This window comes from Salmo trutta, chromosome 6 (genome assembly GCF_901001165.1).
Source record: "Salmo trutta chromosome 6, fSalTru1.1, whole genome shotgun sequence".
NCBI classification, from domain to species: Eukaryota; Metazoa; Chordata; class Actinopteri; order Salmoniformes; family Salmonidae; genus Salmo; species Salmo trutta.
Genome location: NC_042962.1, coordinates 12825638 through 12849799, shown reverse-complemented (window position 1 = coordinate 12849799; position 24162 = coordinate 12825638). Strand labels below are relative to the sequence as shown.

The 24162-nt window shown below is 45.0% G+C and overlaps 1 protein-coding gene across 3 annotated transcripts in view; it reads left to right on the top strand.

Moving 5' to 3' along the window:
• Positions 1-17037, top strand: part of LOC115195441 (disco-interacting protein 2 homolog C) — a 36972-nt gene extending 19935 nt beyond the window's left edge. For all 3 annotated transcript variants that reach the window (XM_029755281.1, XM_029755282.1, XM_029755280.1), the window contains exons 25-37: positions 126-249; positions 411-532; positions 3015-3126; positions 9783-9892; positions 10263-10393; positions 10514-10682; positions 13319-13489; positions 13618-13679; positions 13758-13815; positions 15022-15096; positions 15232-15406; positions 15523-15646; positions 15822-17037. In XM_029755281.1, the coding sequence (XP_029611141.1) occupies positions 126-249; positions 411-532; positions 3015-3126; positions 9783-9892; positions 10263-10393; positions 10514-10682; positions 13319-13489; positions 13618-13679; positions 13758-13815; positions 15022-15096; positions 15232-15406; positions 15523-15646; positions 15822-16074 (1686 nt within the window). In that variant the 3' untranslated portion in view covers positions 16075-17037. The remainder of the gene's footprint in view (positions 1-125; positions 250-410; positions 533-3014; positions 3127-9782; positions 9893-10262; positions 10394-10513; positions 10683-13318; positions 13490-13617; positions 13680-13757; positions 13816-15021; positions 15097-15231; positions 15407-15522; positions 15647-15821) is intronic.
• The last annotated feature ends 7125 nt before the right edge of the window (positions 17038-24162 follow it).

Below are 24162 nucleotides of genomic sequence, written 5' to 3'. Positions count from 1 at the left end.
TGGACTCTGATTGGAATCTGATTGTTATGGACTCTGATTGTTATGGACTCTGATTGTTATGGACTCTGATTGTTATGGACTCTGATTGGAATCTGATTGCGCTCTATCACTCCATCTTTCTCTAGGGAGCGGTGTCTAGTTCTCTGACGTGTCTTCAGCTCCATAAGAGGGCAGAGAGAGTTGCTGCTCTGCTGCTGGAGAGAGGAGGACTACAGGAGGGAGACCACATAGCACTGGTCTACCCACCAGGTAACACACACACACACACACACACACACACACACACACACACACACACACACACACGCACACGCACATGCGCACACACATGCGCACACACGCACACACACACACAGCATATGTGTACGCCCAAATACACTCTTCACTTCTCTCTCCTATGTGTGTTACAGGTATAGACCTGATTGCAGCGTTCTACGGTTGTCTGTACGCTGGCTGTGTTCCTATCACAGTCAGACCGCCCCACCCACAGAACATCTCAACCACACTGCCCACGGTCAAGATGATCGTAGAGGTGAGAGGTCAATGACTGTGGTAAACTAGAGGTCAATACTGCCCAGGCAACCGGGTAGAGAGGAGGTAGAAGAGAAAGAGAATGTAACAGCATCTCTCTCTCCATCTATCGCTCCCTCTCTCTCCTCATCTATCTCCCTCTCTCTCTTCATGTATCGCACTCTCTCTCTTCATCTTCCTCTCTCTCTTCATCTCTCTCTCCATCTATCTCCCTCTCTTCATCTATCTCCCTCTCTCTTCATCTATCTCCCTCTCTCTTTTCAACTCTCTCTCTCCATCTATCTCCCTCTCTCTTCATCTCTCTCTCTCTTCATCTATCTCTCTCTCTCTTCATCTCTCTCTCTCTCCATCTATCTCTCTCTCTCTTCATCTCTCTCTCTCTCCATCTATCTCCCTCTCTCTCTTCATCTATTGCACTCTCTCTCTCCATCTATGTCCCTCTCTCTTCATCTCTCCCTCTCTCTTCATCTATCTCCCCCTCTCTCTTCATCTATCTCCCCCTCTCTCTTCATCTATCTCCCTCTCTCTTTTCATCTCTCTCTCTCCATCTATCTCCCTCTCTCTTCATCTTTCTCTCTCTTCATCTTTCTCTCTCTTCATCTATCTCTCTCTCCATCTCTCTCTCTCTCTTCATCTATCTCTCTCTCTCTCTTCATCTCTCTCTCTCTCTCCATCTATCTCCCTCTCTTCATCTCTCTCACTCTCTCTCTCCATCTATCTCCCTCTCTCTTCATCTCTCTCTCTCACTCTCTCTCTCCCTCCATCTCTCTCTATCTCTCTCTCTCTTCATCTCTCTCTCTCCATCTATCTTTCTCTCTTCATCTCTCTCTCTCTTCATCTATCTCGCTCTCTCTTCATCTATCTCCCTCGCTCTCTTCATCTATCTCCCTCTCTCTTCATCTATCGCTGTCTCTCTCTCTTCATCTATCTCTCTCTCTGCATCTATCTCTCTCCATCTCACTCTCTCTCTCTCTTCATGTATCTCCCTCTCTTCGTGTATCTCCCTCTCTCTCTTCATCCATCTCCCTCCCTCTCTTCATCTATCGCTCCCTCTCTCTTCATCTATCTCCATCTCTCTCCATCTCTCTCTACATCTCTCTCTCTCTTCATTTCTCTCTCTCTCTACATCTCTCTCTCTCTTCATCTATCTTCATCGTTCTCTCTCTCTCTTCATCTATCTCCCTCGCTCTCTTCATCTATCTCCCTCGCTCTCTTCATCTATCTCCCTCGCTCTCTTCATCTATCTCCCTCGCTCTCTTCATCTATCTCTCTCGCTCTCTCCATATCTCTCTCTCTTTCTCTCTTCATCTATCGCTGTCTCTCTCTCTCTTCATCTATCCCTCTCTCTTCATCTATCTCTCTCCATCTCCCTCTCTCTTCATCTATCTCTCTCCATCTCCCTCTCTCTTCATCTGTCTCTCTCTCTTCATCTGTCTCCCTCTCTCTTCATCTCTTTCTCTCTCTCTCTCTCTTCATCTATCTCTCTCTCTCTCTTAAATCTATCTCTCTCTCTTCATCTATCTCTCTCTCTCTTCATCTATCGCTGTCTCTCTCTTCATGTATCGCTGTCTCTCTCTTCATCTATCTCCCTCTCTCTTCATCCATCTCCCTCTCTCTCTTCATCCATCTCCCTCTCTTCATCCATCTTCCTCCCTCTCTTCATCCATCTCCCTCCCTCTCTTCATCTATATCTCTCTCTTCATCTCTTTCGCTCTCTCTCTCTCTTCATCTATCTATCTCTCTTCATCTCTCTCTCTTCATCTATCTATCTATCTATCTATCTATCTATCTATCTATCTATCTATCTCTCTTCATCTCTCTCTCTCTCCATCTCTCTCTCATCTATCTCTCTCTCTCTTCATCTATCTCTCTCTCTCCTTTTTATATATATCTCTCTCTCTCTCTCTTCATCCATCTCCATCTCTCTCTTCATCTATCTCTCTCTTCATATATCTCTCTCTTCATCTATCGCTGTCTCTCTCTCTTCATGTATCTCCCTCTCTCTTCATCCATCTCCCTCTCTCTCTTCATCCATCTCTCTCTCTCCATCTCTCTCTCCCCATCTCTCTCTCTCTCCATAACTCTCTCTTCATCTATCTATCTCTCCCTTCATATCTCTCTCTTCATCTCGCTCTATTCATCTATCTCTCTCTCTCTGTTCATATATCTCTCTCTTCCTCTATCTCTCTCTCTCTTCATCTATCTCACTCTCGCTCTTCATCTATCTCTCTCTCGCTCTTCATCTATCTCTCTCTCACTCTTCATCTATTTCTCTCTTTTCATCTCTCTTCTCTCTCTCTCTCTCTCTCTCAATCTATCTCTCTCCCTCATCTATCTCTCTATCTCTTCATCAATCTCTCTCTCCCTTCATCTACGTATCTCTCTCTCTCTGCATCTATCTTTCTCTCTCCCTTCATCTATCTCTCTCTCTCTCTCTGCATCTATTGCTCTCTCTCCCTTCATCTATCGCTCTCTCCCTCCAGGTCAGTCGTTCGGCATGTGTGATGACCACAGCGGTCATCTGTAAGCTGCTGCGGTCCAAGGAGGCGGTCGCCACAGTTGACATCAGGAACTGGCCTCCCGTCCTGGACACAGGTCAGCCCTGACCACATGTACTGTATCTGTCAGGCTGTTAGCTGGATGTTTGTATTGTATCTGTCAGGATGTTTGTACTGTATCTGTCAGGCTGTTAGCTGGATGTTTGTATTGTATCTGTCAGGATGTTTGTACTGTATCTGTCAGGCTGTTAGCTGGATGTTTGTACTGTATCTGTCAGGATGTTAGCTGGATGTTTGTATTGTATCTGTCAGGATGTTTGTATTGTATCTGTCAGGCTGTTAGCTGGATGTTTGTATTGTATCTGTCAGGCTGTTAGCTGGATGTTTGTATTGTATCTGTCAGGATGTTTGTACTGTATCTGTCAGGATGTTAGCTGGATGTTTGTACTGTATCTGTCAGGATGTTAGCTGGATGTTTGTATTGTATCTGTCAGGATGTTTATATTGTATCTGTCAGGATGTTAGCTGGATGTTTGTATTGTATCTGTCAGGCTGTTAGCTGGATGTTTGTATTGTATCTGTCAGGATGTTTGTATTGTATCTGTCAGGCTGTTAGCTGGATGTTTGTATTGTATCTGTCAGGCTGTTAGCTGGATGTTTGTATTGTATCTGTCAGGATGTTTGTACTGTATCTGTCAGGATGTTAGCTGGATGTTTGTACTGTATCTGTCAGGATGTTAGCTGGATGTTTGTATTGTATCTGTCAGGATGTTTGTATTGTATCTGTCAGGCTGTTAGCTGGATGTTTGTATTGTATCTGTCAGGCTGTTAGCTGGATGTTTGTATTGTATCTGTCAGGATGTTTGTACTGTATCTGTCAGGATGTTAGCTGGATGTTTGTACTGTATCTGTCAGGATGTTAGCTGGATGTTTGTATTGTATCTGTCAGGATGTTTATATTGAATCTGTCAGGCTGTTAGCTGGATGTTTGTATTGTATCTGTCAGGCTGTTAGCTGGATGTTTGTATTGTATCTGTCAGGATGTTAGCTGGATGTTTGTATTGAATCTGTCAGGCTGTTAGCTGGATGTTTGTAGTGAATCTGTCAGGATGTGAGCTGGATGTTTGTATTGTATCTGTCAGGATGTTTGTACTGTATCTGTCAGGCTATTAGCTGAATGTTTGTACTGTATCTGTCAGGATGTTAGCTGGATGTTTGTATTGTATCTGTCAGGATGTTTATATTGTATCTGTCAGGATGTTAGCTGGATGTTTGTATTGTATCTGTCAGGCTGTTAGCTGGATGTTTGTATTGTATCTGTCAGGCTGTTAGCTGGATGTTTGTTCTGTATCTGTCAGGCTGTTAGCTGGATGTTTGTATTGTATCTGTCAGGATGTTTGCTGGATGTTTGTATTGTATCTGTCAGGATGTTTGTATTGTATCTGTCAGGCTGTTAGCTGGATGTTTGTACTGTATCTGTCAGGATGTTTGTATTGTATCTGTCAGGCTGTTAGCTGGATGTTTGTATTGTATCTGTCAGGCTGTTAGCTGGATGTTTGTATTGTATCTGTCAGGCTGTTAGCTGGATGTTTGTATTGTATCTGTCAGGCTGTTAGCTGGATGTTTGTATTGTATCTGTCAGGATGTTTGTATTGTATCTGTCAGGCTGTTAGCTGGATGTTTGTATTGTATCTGTCAGGATGTTTGTATTGTATCTGTCAGGATGTTTGTACTGTATCTGTCAGGATGTTTGTACTGTATCTGTCAGGATGTTTGTACTGTATCTGTCAGGATGTTTGTACTGTATCTGTCAGGATGTTAGCTGGATGTTTGTATTGTATCTATCAGGATGTTAGCTGGATATTTGTACTGTATCTGTCAGGCTGTTAGCTGGATGTTTGTATTGTATCTGTCAGGCTGTTTGCTGGATGTTTGTATTGTATCTGTCAGGATGTTAGCTGGATATTTGTACTGTATCTGTCAGGCTGTTTGCTGGATGTTTGTAGTGAATCTGTCAGGATGTGAGCTGGATGTTTGTATTGTATCTGTCAGGATAATTGTACTGTATCTGTCAGGCTATTAGCTGAATGTTTGTACTGTATCTGTCAGGATGTTAGCTGGATGTTTGTATTGTATCTGTCAGGATGTTTATATTGTATCTGTCAGGCTGTTAGCTGGATGTTTGTATTGTATCTGTCAGGATGTTTGTATTGAATCTGTCAGGCTGTTAGCTGGATGTTTGTATTGTATCTGTCAGGATGTTAGCTGGATGTTTGTATTGTATCTGTCAGGATGTTAGCTGGATGTTTGTATTGTATCTGTCAGGCTGTTAGCTGGATGTTTGTACTGTATCTGTCAGGCTGTTAGCTGGATGTTTGTATTGTATCTGTCAGGCTGTTTGTACTGTATCTGTCAGGCTGTTAGCTGGATGTTTGAATTGTATCTGTCAGGCTGTTTGTACTGTATCTGTCAGGTTGTTAGCTGGATGTTTGTATTGTATCTGTCAGGCTGTTTGTACTGTATCTGTCAGGCTGTTAGCTGGATGTTTGTATTGTATCTGTCAGGCTATTAGCTGGATGTTTGTACTGTATCTGTCAGGATGTTAGCTGGATGTTTGTATTGAATCTGTCAGGATGTTTGTACTGTATCTGTCAGGCTGTTAGCTGGATGTTTGTATTGTATCTGTCAGGCTGTTAGCTGGATGTTTGTATTGTATCTGTCAGGATGTTTGTACTGTATCTGTCAGGATGTTAGCTGGATGTTTGTATTGTATCTGTCAGGCTGTTAGCTGGATGTTTGTATTGTATCTGTCAGGATGTTTGTATTGTATCTGTCAGGCTGTTAGCTGGATGTTTGTATTGTATCTGTCAGGATGTTTGTATTGTATCTGTCAGGCTGTTAGCTGGATGTTTGTATTGTATCTGTCAGGCTGTTTGCTGGATGTTTGTAGTGAATCTGTCAGGATGTTTGTATTGTATCTGTCAGGCTGTTAGCTGGATGTTTGTACTGTATCTGTCAGGATGTTTGTATTGTATCTGTCAGGCTGTTAGCTGGATGTTTGTATTGTATCTGTCAGGCTGTTAGCTGGATGTTTGTATTGTATCTGTCAGGCTGTTAGCTGGATGTTTGTATTGTATCTGTCAGGCTGTTAGCTGGATGTTTGTATTGTATCTGTCAGGCTGTTAGCTGGATGTTTGTATTGTATCTGTCAGGATGTTTGTATTGTATCTGTCAGGCTGTTAGCTGGATGTTTGTATTGTATCTGTCAGGATGTTAGCTGGATGTTTGTACTGTATCTGTCAGGCTGTTAGCTGGATGTTTGTACTGTATCTGTCAGGCTGTTAGCTGGATGTTTGTATTGTATCTGTCAGGATGTTTGTACTGTATCTGTCAGGCTGTTAGCTGGATGTTTGTATTGTATCTGTCAGGATGTTAGCTGGATGTTTGTATTGTATCTGTCAGGATGTTTGTATTGTATCTGTCAGGATGTTTGTACTGTATCTGTCAGGATGTTTGTACTGTATGTGTCAGGATGTTTGTACTGTATCTGTCAGGATGTTTGTACTGTATCTGTCAGGATGTTAGCTGGATGTTTGTATTTTATCTGTCAGGCTGTTAGCTGGATGTTTGTATTGTATCTGTCAGGATGTTAGCTGGATATTTGTACTGTATCTGTCAGGCTGTTAGCTGGATGTTTGTATTGTATCTGTCAGGCTGTTTGCTGGATGTTTGTATTGTATCTGTCAGGATAATAGCTGGATATTTGTACTGTATCTGTCAGGCTGTTTGCTGGATGTTTGTAGTGAATCTGTCAGGATATGAGCTGGATGTTTGTATTGTATCTGTCAGGATGTTTGTACTGTATCTGTCAGGCTATTAGCTGAATGTTTGTACTGTATCTGTCAGGATGTTAGCTGGATGTTTGTATTGTATCTGTCAGGATGTTTATATTGTATCTGTCAGGCTGTTAGCTGGATGTTTGTATTGAATCTGTCAGGCTGTTAGCTGGATGTTTGTATTGTATCTGTCAGGATGTTAGCTGGATGTTTGTATTGTATCTGTCAGGATGTTAGCTGGATTTTTGTATTGTATCTGTCAGGCTGTTAGCTGGATGTTTGTACTGTATCTGTCAGGCTGTTAGCTGGATGTTTGTATTGTATCTGTCAGGCTGTTTGTACTGTATCTGTCAGGCTGTTAGCTGGATGTTTGTATTGTATCTGTCAGGCTGTTTGTACTGTATATGTCAGGTTGTTAGCTGGATGTTTGTATTGTATCTGTCAGGCTGTTTGTACTGTATCTGTCAGGCTGTTAGCTGGATGTTTGTATTGTATCTGTCAGGCTGTTTGTACTGTATCTGTCAGGCTGTTAGCTGGATGTTTGTATTGTATCTGTCAGGCTGTTTGTACTGTATATGTCAGGTTGTTAGCTGGATGTTTGTATTGTATCTGTCAGGCTGTTTGTACTGTATCTGTCAGGCTGTTAGCTGGATGTTTGTATTGTATCTGTCAGGCTATTAGCTGGATGTTTGTACTGTATCTGTCAGGATGTTAGCTGGATGTTTGTATTGAATCTGTCAGGATGTTTGAACTGTATCTGTCAGGCTGTTAGCTGGATGTTTGTATTGTATCTGTCAGGCTGTTAGCTGGATGTTTGTATTGTATCTGTCAGGATGTTTGTACTGTATCTGTCAGGATGTTAGCTGGATGTTTGTATTGTATCTGTCAGGCTGTTAGCTGGATGTTTGTACTGTATCTGTCAGGCTGTTAGCTGGATGTTTTTATTGTATCTGTCAGGATGTTTGTATTGTATCTGTCAGGCTGTTAGCTGGATGTTTGTATTGTATCTGTCAGGATGTTTGTACTGTATCTGTCAGGCTATTAGCTGGATGTTTGTATTGTATCTGTCAGGATGTTTGTACTGTATCTGTCAGGCTATTAGCTGGATTTTTGTATTGTATCTGTCAGGCTGTTAGCTGGATATTTGTATTGTATCTGTCATGCTGTTAGCTGGATGTTTGTACTGTATCTGTCAGGATGTTAGCTGGATGTTTGTATTGTATCTGTCAGGATGTTTGTATTGTATCTGTCAGGCTGTTAGCTGGATGTTTGTACTGTATCTGTCAGGATGTTAGCTGGATGTTTGTATTGTATCTGTCAGGATGTTTGTATTGTATCTGTCAGGCTGTTAGCTGGATGTTTGTAATGAATCTGTCAGGATGTTAGCTGGATGTTTGTACTGTATCTGTCAGGCTGTTAGCTGGATGTTTGTATTGTATTGTATCTGTCAGGATGTTTGTATTGTATCTGTCAGGCTGTTTGCTGGATGTTTGTATTGTATCTGTCAGGCTGTTAGTTGGATGTTTGTACTGTATCTGTCAGGATGTTAGCTGGATGTTTGTATTGTATCTGTCAGGCTGTTAGCTGGATGTTTGTATTGTATCTGTCAGGATGTTTGTACTGTATCTGTCAGGCTGTTTGCTGGATGTTTGTATTGAATCTGTCAGGATGTTTGTACTGTATCTGTCAGGCTGTTAGCTGGATGTTTGTATTGTATCTGTCAGGCTGTTAGCTGGATGTTTGTACTGTATCTGTCAGGCTGTTAGCTGGATGTTTGTATTGTATCTGTCAGGCTGTTTGTATTGTATCTGTCAGGATGTTAGCTGGATGTTTGTATTGTATCTGTCAGGATGTTAGCTGGATGTTTTTACTGTATCTGTCAGGCTGTTAGCTGGATGTTTGTACTGTATCTGTCAGGCTGTTAGCTGGATGTTTGTATTGTATCTGTCAGGCTGTTAGCTGGATGTTTGTATTGTATCTGCCAGGATGTTAGCTGGATGTTTGTTCTGTATCTGTCAGGATGTTTGTATTGTATCTGTCAGGATGTTTGTATTGTATCTGTCAGGCTGTTAGCTGGATGTTTGTATTTTATCTGTCAGGCTGTTAGCTGGATGTTTGTATTGTATCTGTCAGGCTGTTAGCTGGATGTTTGTATTGTATCTGTCAGGATGTTAGCTGGATGTTTGTTCTGTATCTGTCAGGATGTTAGCTGGATGTTTGTATTGTATCTGTCAGGATGTTAGCTGGATGTTTGTTCTGTATCTGTCAGGCTGTTAGCTGGATATTTGTACTGTATCTGTCAGGCTGTTTGCTGGATGTTTGTAGTGAATCTGTCAGGATGTTTGTATTGTATCTGTCAGGATGTTAGCTGGATGTTTGTACTGAATCTGTCAGGATGTTTGTACTGTGTCTGTCAGGCTGTTAGCTGGATGTTTGTACTGTATCTGTCAGGCTGTTAGCTGGATGTTTGTGCTGGTGTATAACTCAATCAATCAATCAAATGTATTTATAAAGCCCTTCTTACATCAGCTGATATCTCAAAGTGCTGTACAGAAACCCAGCCTAAAACCCCAAACAGCAAGTAATGCGGGTGTAGAAGCAGGGTGGCTAGGAAAAACTCCCTAGAAAGGCCGGAACCTAGGAAGAAACCTAGAGAGGAACCAGGCTATGAGGGGTGGCCAGTCCTCTTCTGGCTGTGCCGGGTGGAGATTATAACAGAACATGGCCAAGATGTTCAAATGTTCATAGATGACCAGCAGGGTCAAATAATAATAATCACAGTGGTTGTAGAGGGTGCAACAGGTCAGCATCTCAGTAAATGTCAATTTGCTTTTCATAGCCGATCATTCAGAGTATCTCTACTGCTCCTGCTGTCTCTAGAGAGTCTGTCTCTAACTGAATATTATTGTGTTATCAGATGACCTGCCAAAGAAGAAGTCTCCAGTGCTGTATAAGCCCTGTAACCCTGATGCCCTGGCCTACCTGGACTTCAGTGTGTCCACTACTGGCATGCTGGCTGGAGTACAGGTAACATTAAGCCCTAACCTCTGACCCCTAACCCCTGTTCTGACCTTTAACCCTACCTGGACTTCAGTGTGTCCACTACTGGCATGCTGACTGGAGTACAGGTAACATTAAGCCCTAACCTCTGACCCCTAACCCCTGTTCTGACCTTTAACCCTACCTGGACTTCAGTGTGTCCACTACTGGCATGCTGACTGTAGTACAGGTAACATTAAGCCCTAACCTCTGACCTCCATCCCTGACTCTTATCCCCTGCTTTTTTCTGGTGGCTAACATGGTGTGTGTGTGTGTGTGTGTGTGTGTGTGTGTGTGTGTGTGTGTGTGTGTGTGTGTGTGTGTGTGTGTGTGTGTGTGTGTGTGTGTGTGTGTGTAGATGTCCCATAATGCTGTGGGAGCGTTCTGTCGGTCAGTGAAGCTGCAGTGTGAACTGTATCCCTCCAGAGAGGTAGCGATCTGTCTCGACCCCTACTGTGGCCTGGGCTTCGTCCTCTGGTGTCTCTGCAGGTACACACACACCGTAACATGCACAGAGGCACGCATGCACGAACACACATACACACACCAATTCAACAACAGTTTCAATGTCCAACAACTGACTTCCCTTTCTAACCTCTAACTCTCCAGTGTGTACAGTGGCCACCAGTCGATCCTGATCCCTCCAGTAGAGTTGGAGTCTAACCCAGCCCTGTGGCTGCTCGCTGTCAGCCAGCTCCGAGTCAGAGACACCTTCTGTTCCTACAGCGTCATGGAGCTCTGCACTAAAGGACTGGGCCTGCAGACAGAGGCACTGAAGGTACACACACACTAGAGTTCTCACCACACACACGCTACAGTTCTCACCACACACACGCTACAGTTCTCACCACACACACGCTACAGTTCTCACCACACACACGCTAGAGTTCTCACCACACACACGCTAGAGTTCTCACCACACACACGCTAGAGTTCTCACCACACACATGCCAGAGTTCCCATCATACACACGCTAGAGTTCTCATCACACACACGCTAGAGTTCTCATCGTACACACGCTAGAGTTCTCATCACACACACACTAGAGTTCTCACCACACACACGCTAGAGTTCTCATCACACACACGCTAGAGTTCTCATCACACACACGCTAGAGTTCTCACCACACACACGCTAGAGTTCTCATCACACACACGCTAGAGTTCTCACCACACACACGCTAGAGTTCTCACCACACACACGCTAGAGTTCCCATCGTACACACACTAGAGTTCTCATCGTACACATGCTAGAGTTCTCACCACACACACGCTAGAGTTCTCATCACACACACGCTACAGTTCTCATCACACACACGCTAGAGTTCTCATCACACACACGCTAGAGTTCTCATCACACACACGCTAGAGTTCTCATCACACACACGCTAGAGTTCTCATCACACACACGCTAGAGTTCTCATCACACACACGCTAGAGTTCTCACCACACACACGCTAGAGTTCTCATCACACACACGCTACAGTTCTCATCACACACACGCTAGAGTTCTCACCACACACACGCTAGAGTTCTCATCACACACACGCTACAGTTCTCATCACACACACGCTAGAGTTCTCATCACACACACGCTAGAGTTCTCATCACACACACGCTAGAGTTCTCATCACACACACGCTAGAGTTCTCATCACACACACGCTAGAGTTCTCATCTAGCCTGAAAATTCGAGCCCAGTCTTACCCAAGCCCCGTTGAAGCCCGAGCCCAGGACCAGTCTGACATCACAGAAATGCAATGAGACTGAACTTGAAAAAAAAAGCCTGATTTCTAGAAAACAGTATATTAATTTAAACTGGTGTTGAGAACAATGCGGCGGAGGCGGGCGGCAGCGAAGTGAGGAAACAGAGAGAGGAAAACTCACCTTAGTTATGATCAACTTAATCATGACAATATCGGAATAAATGCAATTGAAGGCATGTATGAAATTGTTGCTTATACTGAAACTCCCAAATTCATATTCAACCATTATACTAACTTAAAGCAATAGCCATGTGTGGTCAATGATCGGTGCATGAACCAATCAATGCAATGCATGTTTTATTCCGAAATTACATTTGGATCAGTTATGGGTCTACTTTCAAAGGTCCAGCAAATGCACATTAGCAGGCCAGTCATATAGGGTGCATTTCATTTGTATGTATCTGCTTTAACTGATGCCATTCTGAGATGTGCTGCCTGTTGGGTCTTGTGGATCATCATTCTCCAGAATGCACTCTAGTCTATTCGTATTGCAATTTGAAACATTTCAATGATCAGAAAAATAAGTTTAATCATGGCCACTATTTTCTCTGGCCCAGCCAATATTGCAGTCTTGGCGCTGCTTGTGTCTGCTACTGAGACAGAGAGCAGTAGACTGTTTTAATTTCGTAACACAGCAAGCTTGAAACCCGCCCGGCACGAATCAATTCAGATCATTTGAGGCCCGGCTATCGGGCCCCATCGGGTTTGGACTGAGAATGAGAACTCTTACACACAAACACACACAATTCAAATGCAGGGAGAACTAAAAGTGATCTTTGTAATGTCTTTGAATTGACTCAGTAAACGGTGTGTTTGTGGCCTGAGGTGTTGTCTAATTGGTTGCTGATGGACAGACGGAGTTTATTTTAAGAGATTCATTTTCGCCATGGAAATCGCCATGGAAACTGGGAGCTGACTGAGACACACACAAGGAACAGATCAAGGAACAAACCGCAGCTTTATATAGTCATCAGCAGGTGGGATGAAGGTGGGGTGAGAGGGAAGATGAGAGGGAGGATGAGAGGTAGGATTATAGATGAGAGGGAGGATTAGAGGTATGATGAGAGGGCGGATGAGAGGGAGGTAATGATTGAAATGTTGTGTACTTATATGTAATACCCTCTCTCCTCTTTCCCTCTCCTCTTTTCCCCCTCCTCTTTCCCCTCTCTTCTCTTCCCCCTCTCTCCTCCTCTCCCCCTCTTCTCTTCACCCCTCTCTCCTTCCCCGTTCTCTTCCCCCTTTCTCCCTCCTCTTCTCATCCCCCTCTCTCCTCCCTCTTCTCTTCCCCCCTCTCTTCTCTTCCCCCCCTCTCCTCCCTCTTCTCTTCCCCTTCTCTTCCCCCTCTGTCCTCCCTCTCTTCTCTTCTCCCTATCTTTTCTTCCCCCTCTGTCCTCCCTCTCTTCTCTTCTCCCTATCTTCTCTTCCCCCTCTGTCCCCCATCTCTTCTTCCTCCTCTCTCCTCCCTGTCTTCTCTTCCCCCTCTCCTCCCTCTCTTCTCTTCCCCCTCTCTCCTCCATCTCTTCTTCCCCCTCTCTCCTCCATCTCTTCTTCCCCCTCTCTCCTCCCTCTCTTCTCTTCCCCCTCTTTCCTCACTCTCTTCTTCCCCCTCTCTTCCTCCCTCTCTTCCCCCTCTCTCCTCTTCCTCTCCAGGCGCGGGGCCTGGACCTGTCCCGTGTGAGGGCGTGTGTTGTGGTAGCAGAGGAGAGACCCAGGATGTCTCTAACACACTCCTTCTCCAAGCTGTTTAAAGACCTGGGCCTGCACCCCCGATCTGTCAGCACAGCATTCGGCTGTAGGGTCAACCTGGCTATCTGTCTGCAGGTAGGGCTGTGTGTGTGTGTGTGTGTTTGTTGTATGTGTGTGTGTTGTATGTGTGTTTGTTGTGTGTGTGTTTGGTGAGTGTGTGTGTGTGCGATAACATGGTTACCCTGTCCTGTGATTGGTTACAGGGCACCTCCGGACCAGACCCTACTACAGTCTACGTGGACATGAGAGCTCTGCGACATGATAGGTATGTCTGCCTGTCAGTCACAGCAACAACCAATCAGATCAACCAATTAACTTGATTAACAGTTTGTCTGTCTCTCAGGGTTCGGTTGGTGGAGAGAGGTTCTCCTCACAGTCTCCCTCTCATGGAGTCAGGAAAGGTGGGTCCTGTGTTATGTTTTAACATTTAGCGTCAGAAAGTTTCATGACTGGAGTGTACTAAGACTGAGTAAGACTCAGCTTCTAGAGCTCCTGACTGTGTGGTTCAGTAAGACTCAGCTTCTAGAGCTCCTGACTGTGTGGTTCAGTAAGACTCAGCTTCTAGAGCTCCTGACTGTGTGGTTCAGTAAGACTCAGCTTCTAGAGCTCCCGACTGTGTGGTTCAGTAAGACTCAGCTTCTAGAGCTCCTGACTGTGTGGTTCAGTAAGACTTAGCTTCTAGAGCTCTTGACTGTGTGGTTCAGTAAGACTCAGCTTCTAGAGCTCCTGACTGTGTGGTTCAGTAAGACTTAGCTTCTAGAGCTCCTGACTGTGTGGTTCAGTAAGACTCAGATTCTAGATCTTCTGACTGTGTGGTTCAGTAAGACTCAGATTCTAGATCTTCTGACTGTGTGGTTCAGTGAGACTTAGCTTCTAGGGCTCCTGACTGTGTGGTTCAGTAAGACTCAGCTTCTAGGGCTCCTGACTGTGTGGTTCAGTAAGACTCAACTTCGAGAGCTCCTGACTGTGTGGTTCAGTAAGACAGCTTCTAGAGCTCCTGACTGTGTGGTTCAGTAAGACTCAGCTTCTAGAGCTCCTGACTGTGTGGTTCAGTAAGACTCCGCTTCTAGATCTTCTGACTGTGTGGTTCAGTAAGACTCAGCTTCAAGAGCTCCTGACTGTGTGGTTCAGTAAGACTCAGATTCTAGATCTTCTGACTGTGTGGTTCAGTAAGACTCCGCTTCTAGATCTTCTGACTGTGTGGTTCAGTAAGACTCATCTTCAAGAGCTCCTGACTGTGTGGTTCAGTAAGACTCAGATTCTAGATCTTCTGACTGTGTGGTTCAGTAAGACTCCGCTTCTAGATCTCCTGACTGTGTGGTTCAGTAAGACTCAGATTCTAGATCTTCTGACTGTGTGGTTCAGTGAGACTTAGCTTCTTGAACTCCTGACTGTGTGGTTCAGTAAGACAGCTTCTAGAGCTCCTGACTGTGTGGTTCAGTGAGACTTAGCTTCTTGAACTCCTGACTGTGTGGTTCAGTAAGACAGCTTCTAGAGCTCCCGACTGTGTTGTTCGGCTGCAGCTCTCTGCAGATAGACCAGAATATCTCATATATTCTGTACATGGAGAAGGAAGCATTGTAACGTAATTATGGTGACTGTTTAAGATCCTACCTGGTGTCCGCATCATCATCGCCAACCCAGAGACCAAGGGACCCCTGGGAGACTCCCACTTAGGAGAGGTCAGCATACACACACAAACTGATTGATTTAATAAACTTGTTTCATGATTTTATGTTGCCCCAGTAAACATGCTAGAAAGAGAGAGATCATTTTAAATGAATTTCAATCTCTCTCTCTGCCTCTCCCGTCTCTAGATCTGGGTGCACAGTGCCCATAACGGCAGTGGATATTACAGTGGTTATGGAGAGGAGGTTCTCCAGTCTGATCACTTCACCTCCAGACTCAGCTTTGGAGACACATCCACCGTCTGGGCTCGCACCGGATACCTGGGCTTCTTACGACGTACTGAACTCACCGATGCCAGCGGAGGTATACACACACACACACACAAACACACACACAAACACACACATAAAAACATATACAGACACACATTATTCGCGCACAGACATACACACACACCTTTCTCTGTGTTCCGTCCCCAGAGAGACATGATGCGCTGTATGTGGTGGGCGCGTTGGAGGAGGCCATGGAGCTGAGGGGGATGAGGTACCATCCTATAGACATAGAGACCTCCGTCATCAGGACGCACCAGAGCATCATGGAATGGTATGTCACTAAACATCTGAAACAACACAAAAGCTGTTCCTATTTCTCTTCTTTATTTAGGTAGAACCACTATAGTTCCAAATGACTCATCTGTGTGTGTGTGTGTGTGTGTGTGTGTGTGTGTGTGTGTGTGTGTGTGTGTGTGTGTGTGTGTGTGTGTGTGTGTGTGAGACAGTGCGGTGTTCCCCTGGACTAACCTGCTGGTAGTTGTGGTGGAACTAGAAGGCTCGGAGCAGGAAGCACTGGACCTGGTTCCCATGGTGACCAAGGCGGTGCTGGAAGAGCATTACCTCATCGTTGGTGTCGTCGTGGTAACGGACATCGGGGTGATCCCCATCAACTCTCGCGGGGAGAAGCAGCGCATGCACCTCCGAGACGGCTTCCTACAGGACCAGCTCGACCCCATCTACGTGGCTTATAACATGTAACCCAGCCGCCCCATCCAGGGGGGTGTGGGTGGATGTAAGAGAGGGGGATGTGTGTGTTAGCATGTGTGTGTATGCGTATGTGCGTGTATATCGCTGGTGTTGTTCATTTCAAATCAAGACGTACTGTATTTTTGAATCTGCATATGGTCATATGGTGTGGTGCCAGTTGTCTGTTCCTGTAGTTGTGCTGTGGTGGAGGTATGGCTGTTTCTGCACCCCCGGTTAAACCTGACACCTAGACAGGAAGTCGCTGTACAAAGCCTTAGAGGAACACTGTGTACGCGTTAGGAGAGAGAGAAAATATCTCTGAACATATCTGTTTTCTTAATGAAATAGACATTAAAAATAAAGTTATTAAAGTATATTGTCAGAAAAAGACAGGGGGTTCAGATTAGTGTATAAATATAAATATTGTACATAAACAAAATGATCTATACGGCGAGAACTGAAACACACTGAGGACCTGTTATACAGCTTTCTCCACCTGCGGTGTGTGTGTGTGTGTGTGTGTGTGTGTGTGTGTGTGTGCGTGCGTGCGTGCGTGCGTGCGTGCGTGCGTGCGTGTGTGTGTGTGCGTGCGTGCGTGTGTGTAAATGAATGAATGTGACAGTGCACTCCTCTTATAAGAATCACATACATCCTTAACGATTTGTTTCCTAAAGCCAATTAACTCCTAAATGCCAAGTTAACCTGTTAGAAGTACACGATTGTTTCTATCCAACATTGTTTGACCATTGTAAGCATTTTATTATGGTAATATGTGATTCTGCTAAGAGAGCCCAGTAAGTAGCAGACGAAAATAGGAGTTGTAAAGCCCAGCTCTGGACCAGAAACACAAGATACATTCTAAATGTTAGCCTATTCCCTTTAAGGTGCACTGTTGGGACCATGGTCATAAATAGGACACTATATTCAAAATAAGCCCCCGTTTGGGACGCATCCACAGTGAAGTGTTCTAACAAAGAGAAAACAAAAGAGTTTAGAAGAAATGTATTTATCAGTCATAAAATGATCACTTATGGCATCGTCTATGTTATCAGTCTATGTTATCAACTTTTCTGTGAAAAACATAATTTCATGTTAATGTTTATTGCCATGAGTCTTATACTAGAGGCAGAACTGAGTGGCTTTTTGCTAGATGGGCCAGCTGCGAAGTCAAAATTGGCTACAATGTAAAAATTCATGAAATCAAAAATGTGCTTTTTTGGTCTTCATTGAAGGTGAGGGTTAGGCATTAGGGTTAGCGGTGTAGTTAAGATTAGAGTTAAGGTTTAAAATCTGATTTTATTCCAGCTAGTGACCACTCTGCAGAGCTGCCTCTAGGGCAAGACTCATGACAATAAATGCCAACCTGCTCATTTTAATCAAATCAAATCACATTTTGAATACAAAAGGTGTAGATCTTACCGTGAAATGCTTACTTACAAGCCCTTAACCAACAATGCAGTTCAAGAAGTAGAGTTAAGAAAAAAATGACAATATAAATGAAAGTAAAAAATAAAATCATAAGTAACACAATAAAATGACATAACAGTAACAAGGCTATATACAGGGGGTACCAGCCCCGAGTCAATGTGCGGGGGACAGGCCAGATGAGGTAATTCGTACGTGAAGGTAGGGGTGCACCTAATGCACCTATTTGTTTACACTCAGACTCCTGAGTTTGTTTTATCATCATAATCACAACACATCTCATTTTAATGTATTTTATCAGCTACTTTTGACTCAGAGCTATAATATAATGCCATGAAAAACCTACATATCATGACGTATTTATTTGCTTGTTATTCTGTACTAGAGAATGGTGATGGTACTATTTTTTTTTTTAAATGGTAACCTTTATTTAACTAGGCAAGTCAGTTAAGAACAAATTCTTATTTACATTGACGGCCTTCCCCGGCCAAACCCTAACGCGGACGATGCTGGGTCAATTGTGCGCCGCCCTATGGGACTCCCAATCGCGGCCGGTTGTGATACAGCCTGGAATCGATCCAGGGTCTGTAGTGACTACTCTAGCACTGAGATGCAGTGCCTTAGACCGCTGCGCCTCTCAGGAGCCCCCTGACTGTGTGTTAGAGAGAGAGAGGAGTTTTGTAGGTAGGGTTAAGCCTGGTACAGAAACTAGAGAGGTGAGAGAGACTGCATTTTGTGTGTGTGTGTGCGTGTGCGTGTGCGTGTGCGTGCGTGTATTGTGTGTAAATAGTGTTGATTTTGTACGGTACAGGTGTGTGTGATTGTTTTGTACACATGATGAAAATATAAAAATGACACTTTTATAAGAGCCTGCCATTGGCTCAACATCACACTATACGGTGCAATAAAGTGCTTCGATTGGTTAAGCCGTGTCTGGTGTGCTGTTATTTCTTCAAATATTTTGAGTGGTGCTCAGTGCAAAGAAAAAGGAGTTGCACAAGTTCTAGGATCAGTTCCCTTTACCAATCCTTACCTGAAGTAGTAGGGCATGGTTTTTTCTTGAGTGGTTAGTCAAGGGGCCGCAGCATAATTACATATAACTTGTAGACTGCAAATTTACCACAAGATTCCCAAATAGATATTGGACTAAAACCTAATCATTTCAAACCTTGCTTACATTTGTATACAATCGCATACACAGTCCACAAAACATTAGGAACATCGTCCTAATATTGAGTTCCACACTCCCTTTTGCCCTCAGAACATTCTCAATTTGTCAGGGCATGGACTCTACAAGGTGTCAAAAATGTTTCACAGGGATGTTGGCCCATGTTGACCCCAATGCTTCCCACAGTTGTGTCAAGTTGACTGGATAACCTTTGGATGGTGGACCATTCTTGATACACACGGGAAACTGTTGAACGTGAAAAACCCAGCAGTGTTGTAGTTCTTGACACACTCAAACCGGTGTGCCTATCACCTACTACCATACCCCGTTCAAAGGCACTGGACGGGACGTCATAAATTAAGAAACATCTTTACAATATCTCCAAACCGAGTGGTTTGTCTAATTTATGCTTTGGCTACAACTTCAAATAAAGGACCAGTGGTGTAAAGTACTTAAGTAAAAATACTTTACAGTACTACTTAAGTCGTTTTTTGGGGTCTCTGTACTTTACTATTTCTTTTTTTAACAACTTTTACTTTTACATAACTACATTACTAAAGAAAATGATGTACTTTTTACTCCATACATTTTCCCTGACACCCAAAAGTACTTGTTACATTTTGAATGCTGAGCAGGACAGGAAAATGGTCCAATTCAGGCAATAATTTGGGAATGAGTTGATAGAATATGAGTTTGAAAAATATGATTCTCATTGGACAGGCACTTCCAAAGCTCTGAGACTATCACTCTTGCCATGACTGTCTATGAAAATTTAAATAGGTCACATCAGTTTGCAATGAATAACTTCGAATAAGACCCCCTCTCACCCACAGAGGGGGAAGGAAAGAACTAGGAGGGGTTAACAACTCACGTCATGTTGTAAATCAACTGAGAAGATCCAGGCCTGTGCTCTCAAAATTCACCAAAGGAATGTTCTTTGTCTCAACAGACCTTTTCCCGCTGAAACTCTAACATGTTCAAAGCAAATACTGGAACAATATTTTTTACGTAGAACATGGGGAATGGTCAGAGGCAATCTATAGAACACTAATGTGTAGTTTAGTAATAGCTAGGTTAGCTAGCCAGCTATTTCCGTCCCCCGCGACGCCATTGTTCCATACCCAGCCAACTATTACCGACGAGCAGCATTGTAGAAACTAAATACGTTACAAAGGAACGTCTTGATTAGTGTTATGTTATGTTAGCTAGCTACAAAGTTGCTTTTGTATAATAGCCAACCTCTACCGACTAGCAGCACTGTAGAAACTATTCCATTACAACGGAACGATTTGACTAGTGCAGTGTTAGCTAGCTAGCTACATAGCTGTCTTTGTCATAGCTTGATAATTGTGTAGTTTAGTAATTATCGAGGATAGCTAGGTTAGCTAGGTTAGCTAGCCAGCTATTTCCGTCCCCCGCGACGCCATTGTTCCATACCCAGCCAACTATTACCGATGAGCAGCATTGTAGAAACTAAATACATTACAAAGGAACGTCTTGATTAGTGTTATGTTATGTTAGCTAGCTACAAAGTTGCTTTTGTATAATAGCCAACCTCTACCGACTAGCAGCACTGTAGAAACTATTACATTACAACGGAACGACTTGATTAGTGTAGTGTTGTGTTAGTTAGCTAGCATTTTCGTCATTTTAGTCAATAAGATTTTCGCAACGTAAGCTTAACTTTCTGAACATTCGAGACGTGTAGTCCACTTGTCATTCCAATCTCCTTTGCATTAGCGTAGCCTCTTCTGTAGCTTGTCAACTATGTGTCTGGCTATCCCTGTTCTCTCCCCTCTGCACAGGCCATACAAACGCTTCACACCGCGTGGCCGCTGCCACTCTAACCTGGTGGTCCCAGCGCGCACGACCCACGTGGAGTTCCAGGTCTCCGGCAGCCTCTGGAACTGCCGGTCTGCGGCCAACAAGGCTGAGTTAATCTCAGCCTATGCTACCCTCCAGTCCCTAGACTTCCTGGCGCTGACGGAAACATGGATTACCACAGATAACACTGCTACTCCTACTGCTCTCTCCTCGTCTGCCCACGTGTTCTCGCATACCCCTAGAGCATCGAGCCAGCGGGGTGGTGGCACTGGAATCCTCATCTCTCCCAAGTGGACATTCTCTCTTTCTCCCCTGACCCATCTGTCTATCTCCTCATTTGAATTCCATGCTGTCACAGTTACCAGCCCTTTCAAGCTTAACATCCTTATCATTTATCGCCCTCCAGGTTCCCTTGGAGAGTTCATCAATGAGCTTGATGCCTTGATAAGTTCCTTCCCTGAGGATGGCTCACCTCTCACAGTTCTGGGTGACTTTAACCTCCCCACGTCTACCTTTGACTCATTCCTCTCTGCCTCCTTCTTTCCACTCCTCTCCTTCTTTGACCTCACCCTCTCACCTTCCCCCCCTACTCACAAGGCAGGCAATACGCTTGACCTCATCTTTACTAGATGCTGTTCTTCCACTAATCTCATTGCAACTCCCCTCCAAGTCTCCGACCACTACCTTGTATCCTTTTCCCTCTCGCTCTCATCCAACACTTCTCATTCTGCCCCTACTCGGATGGTATTGCGCCGTCCCAACCTTCGCTCTCTCTCTCCCGCTACTCTCTCCTCTTCCATCCTATCATCTCTTCCCTCTGCTCAAACCTTCTCCAACCTATCTCCTGATTCTGCCTCCTCAACCCTCCTCTCCTCCCTTTCTGCATTCTTCGATTTTCTCTGTCCCCTATCCTCCAGGCCGGCTCGGTCCTCCACTCCTGCGCCGTGGCTCGACGACTCACTGCGAGCTCACAGAACAGGGCTCCGGGCAGCCGAGCGGAAATGGAGGAAAACTCGCCTCCCTGCGGACCTGGCATCCTTTCACGCCCTCCTCTCTACATTTTCCTCTTCTGTCTCTGCTGCTAAAGCCACTTTCTACCACTCTAAATTCCAAGCATCTGCCTCTAACCCTAGGAAGCTCTTTGCTACCTTCTCCTCCCTCCTGAATCCTCCTCCCCCTAGCCCCCCCTCCTCTCTCTCTGCGGATGACTTCGTCAACCATTTTGAAAAGAAGGCTGATGACATCCGATCCTCGTTTGCTAAGCCAAACGACACCGCTGGTCCTGCTCACACTGCCCTACCCTGTGCTTTGACCTCTTTCTCCCCCTCTCTCTCCAGATGAAATCTCTCGTCTCGTGACGGCCGGCCGCCCAACAACCTGCCCACTTGACCCTATCCCCTCCTCTCTTCTCCAGACCATTTCCGGAGACCTTCTCCCCTACCTCACCTCGCTCATCAACTCAAGAGTTGCACCCCTTCTGAAAAAACCTACACTCGATCCCTCCGATATCAACAACTACAGACCAGTATCCCTTCTTTCTTTTCTCTCCAAAACTCTTGAACGTGCCGTCCTTGGCCAGCTCTCCTGCTATCTCTCTCAGAATGACCTTCTTGATCCTAATCAGTCAGGTTTCAAGACTGGGCATTCAACTGAGACTGCTCTTCTCTGTGTCACGGAGGCTCTCCGCACTGCTAAAGCTAACTCTCTCTCCTCTGCTCTCATCCTTCTAGACCTATCTGCTGCCTTTGATACCGTGAACCATCAGATCCTCCTCTCCACCCTCTCCGAGCTGGGCATCTCCGGCGCGGCCCACGCTTGGATTGCGTCCTACCTGACAGGTCGCTCCTACCAGGTGGCGTGGCGAGAATCTGTCTCCGCACCACGTGCTCTCACCACTGGTGTCCCCCAGGGCTCTGTTCTAGGCCCTCTCCTATTCTCACTATACACCAAGTCACTTGGCTCGGTCATATCCTCACATGGTCTCTCCTATCATTGCTACGCAGACGACACACAATTAATCTTCTCCTTTCCCCCTTCTGATAACCAGGTGGCGAATCGCATCTCTGCATGTCTGGCAGACATATCAGTGTGGATGATGGCTCACCACCTCAAGCTGAACCTCGGCAAGACGGAGCTGCTCCTCCTCCCAGGAAAGGACTGCCCGTTCCATGATCTCGCCATCACGGTTGACAACTCCCTTGTGTCCTCCTCCCAGAGTGCTAAGAACCTTGGCGTGACCCTGGACAACACCCTGTCGTTCTCCACTAACATCAAGGCGGTGACCCGATCCTGTAGGTTCATGCTCTACAACATTCGCAGAGTACAACCCTGCCTCACACAGGAAGCGGCGCAGGTCCTAGTCCAGGCACTTGTCATCTCCCGTCTGGATTACTGCAACTCGCTGTTGGCTGGGCTCCCTGCCTGTGCCATTAAACCCCTACAACTCATCCAGAACGCCGCAGCCCGTCTGGTGTTCAACCTTCCCAAGTTCTCTCACGTCACCCCGCTCCTCCGCTCTCTCCACTGGCTTCCAGTTGAAGCTCGCATCCGCTACAAGTCCGTGGTGCTTGCCTACGGAGCTGTGAGGGGAACGGCACCTCCGTACCTTCAGGCTCTGATCAGGCCCTACACCCAAACAAGGGCACTGCGTTCATCCACCTCTGGCCTGCTCGCCTCCCTACCTCTGAGGAAGCACAGCTCCCGCTCAGCCCAGTCAAAACTGTTCGCTGCTCTGGCACCCCAATGGTGGAACAAGCTCCCTCACAACGCCAGGACAGCGGAGTCAATCACCACCTTCCGGAGACACCTGAAACCCCACCTCTTTAAGGAATACCTGGGATAGGATAAAGTAATCCTTCTACCCCCCCCCCCCAAAGATTTAGATGCACTATTGTAAAGTGGTTTTTCCACTGGATATCTTAAGGTGAATGCACCAATTTGTAAGTCGCTCTGGATAAGAGCGTCTGCTAAATGACTTAAATGTAAATGTAAATGTAATGTTATTTTGTTTGTTATTTTGTGATGCCATTAAAAATGTTACAACGGAAATACCGTAACTTGGAAAGTATACCCACTACGTAGATGAAGATTCCATACTATGGGTTGTGCATGTAATATGAAAAATTATGTAAGTGTTTTTGTTAAGAGAAGGATGTGAAGTGAGAAGCTATAAGAGATAATTGTTTTCCATAACTTTGCACAGTGAGTAATCACCGCCCCGCAGTGAGGTCAGAGAGTCCATCAGCCTGCCAGAACTGCCCCTTTCGAGCAAAAGGTATAAATGATGCGTTAAGAAGTTAACACATTAGACCAGAAAAAGCGTGAAGCAGCAGCTACACTTTTAAAATGGTTTGAACTTTGCATCTCAACATGAGGAGGAGACAATACACTCACCTCCCGGACAATTACTGGAACCGCTGATTAGCCGTTAAGTAAAGTAGCTTTGAAAGCTAATTTAAGTTGGACTATCCTGTTACTCTCTGTATGTGTGTGTGTGTGTGTGTGTGTGTGTGTGTGTGTGCGTGCGTGCGTGCGTGCGTGCGTGCGTGAGAGAGAGAGAGTGAGTGGAGATAACATGGTCACCCTGTCCTGTGATTGGTTACAGGGCACCTCCGGACCAAACCCTACTACAGTGGACATGAGAGCTCTGCGACATGATAGGTATGTCAACTCTGTAGTTCTGT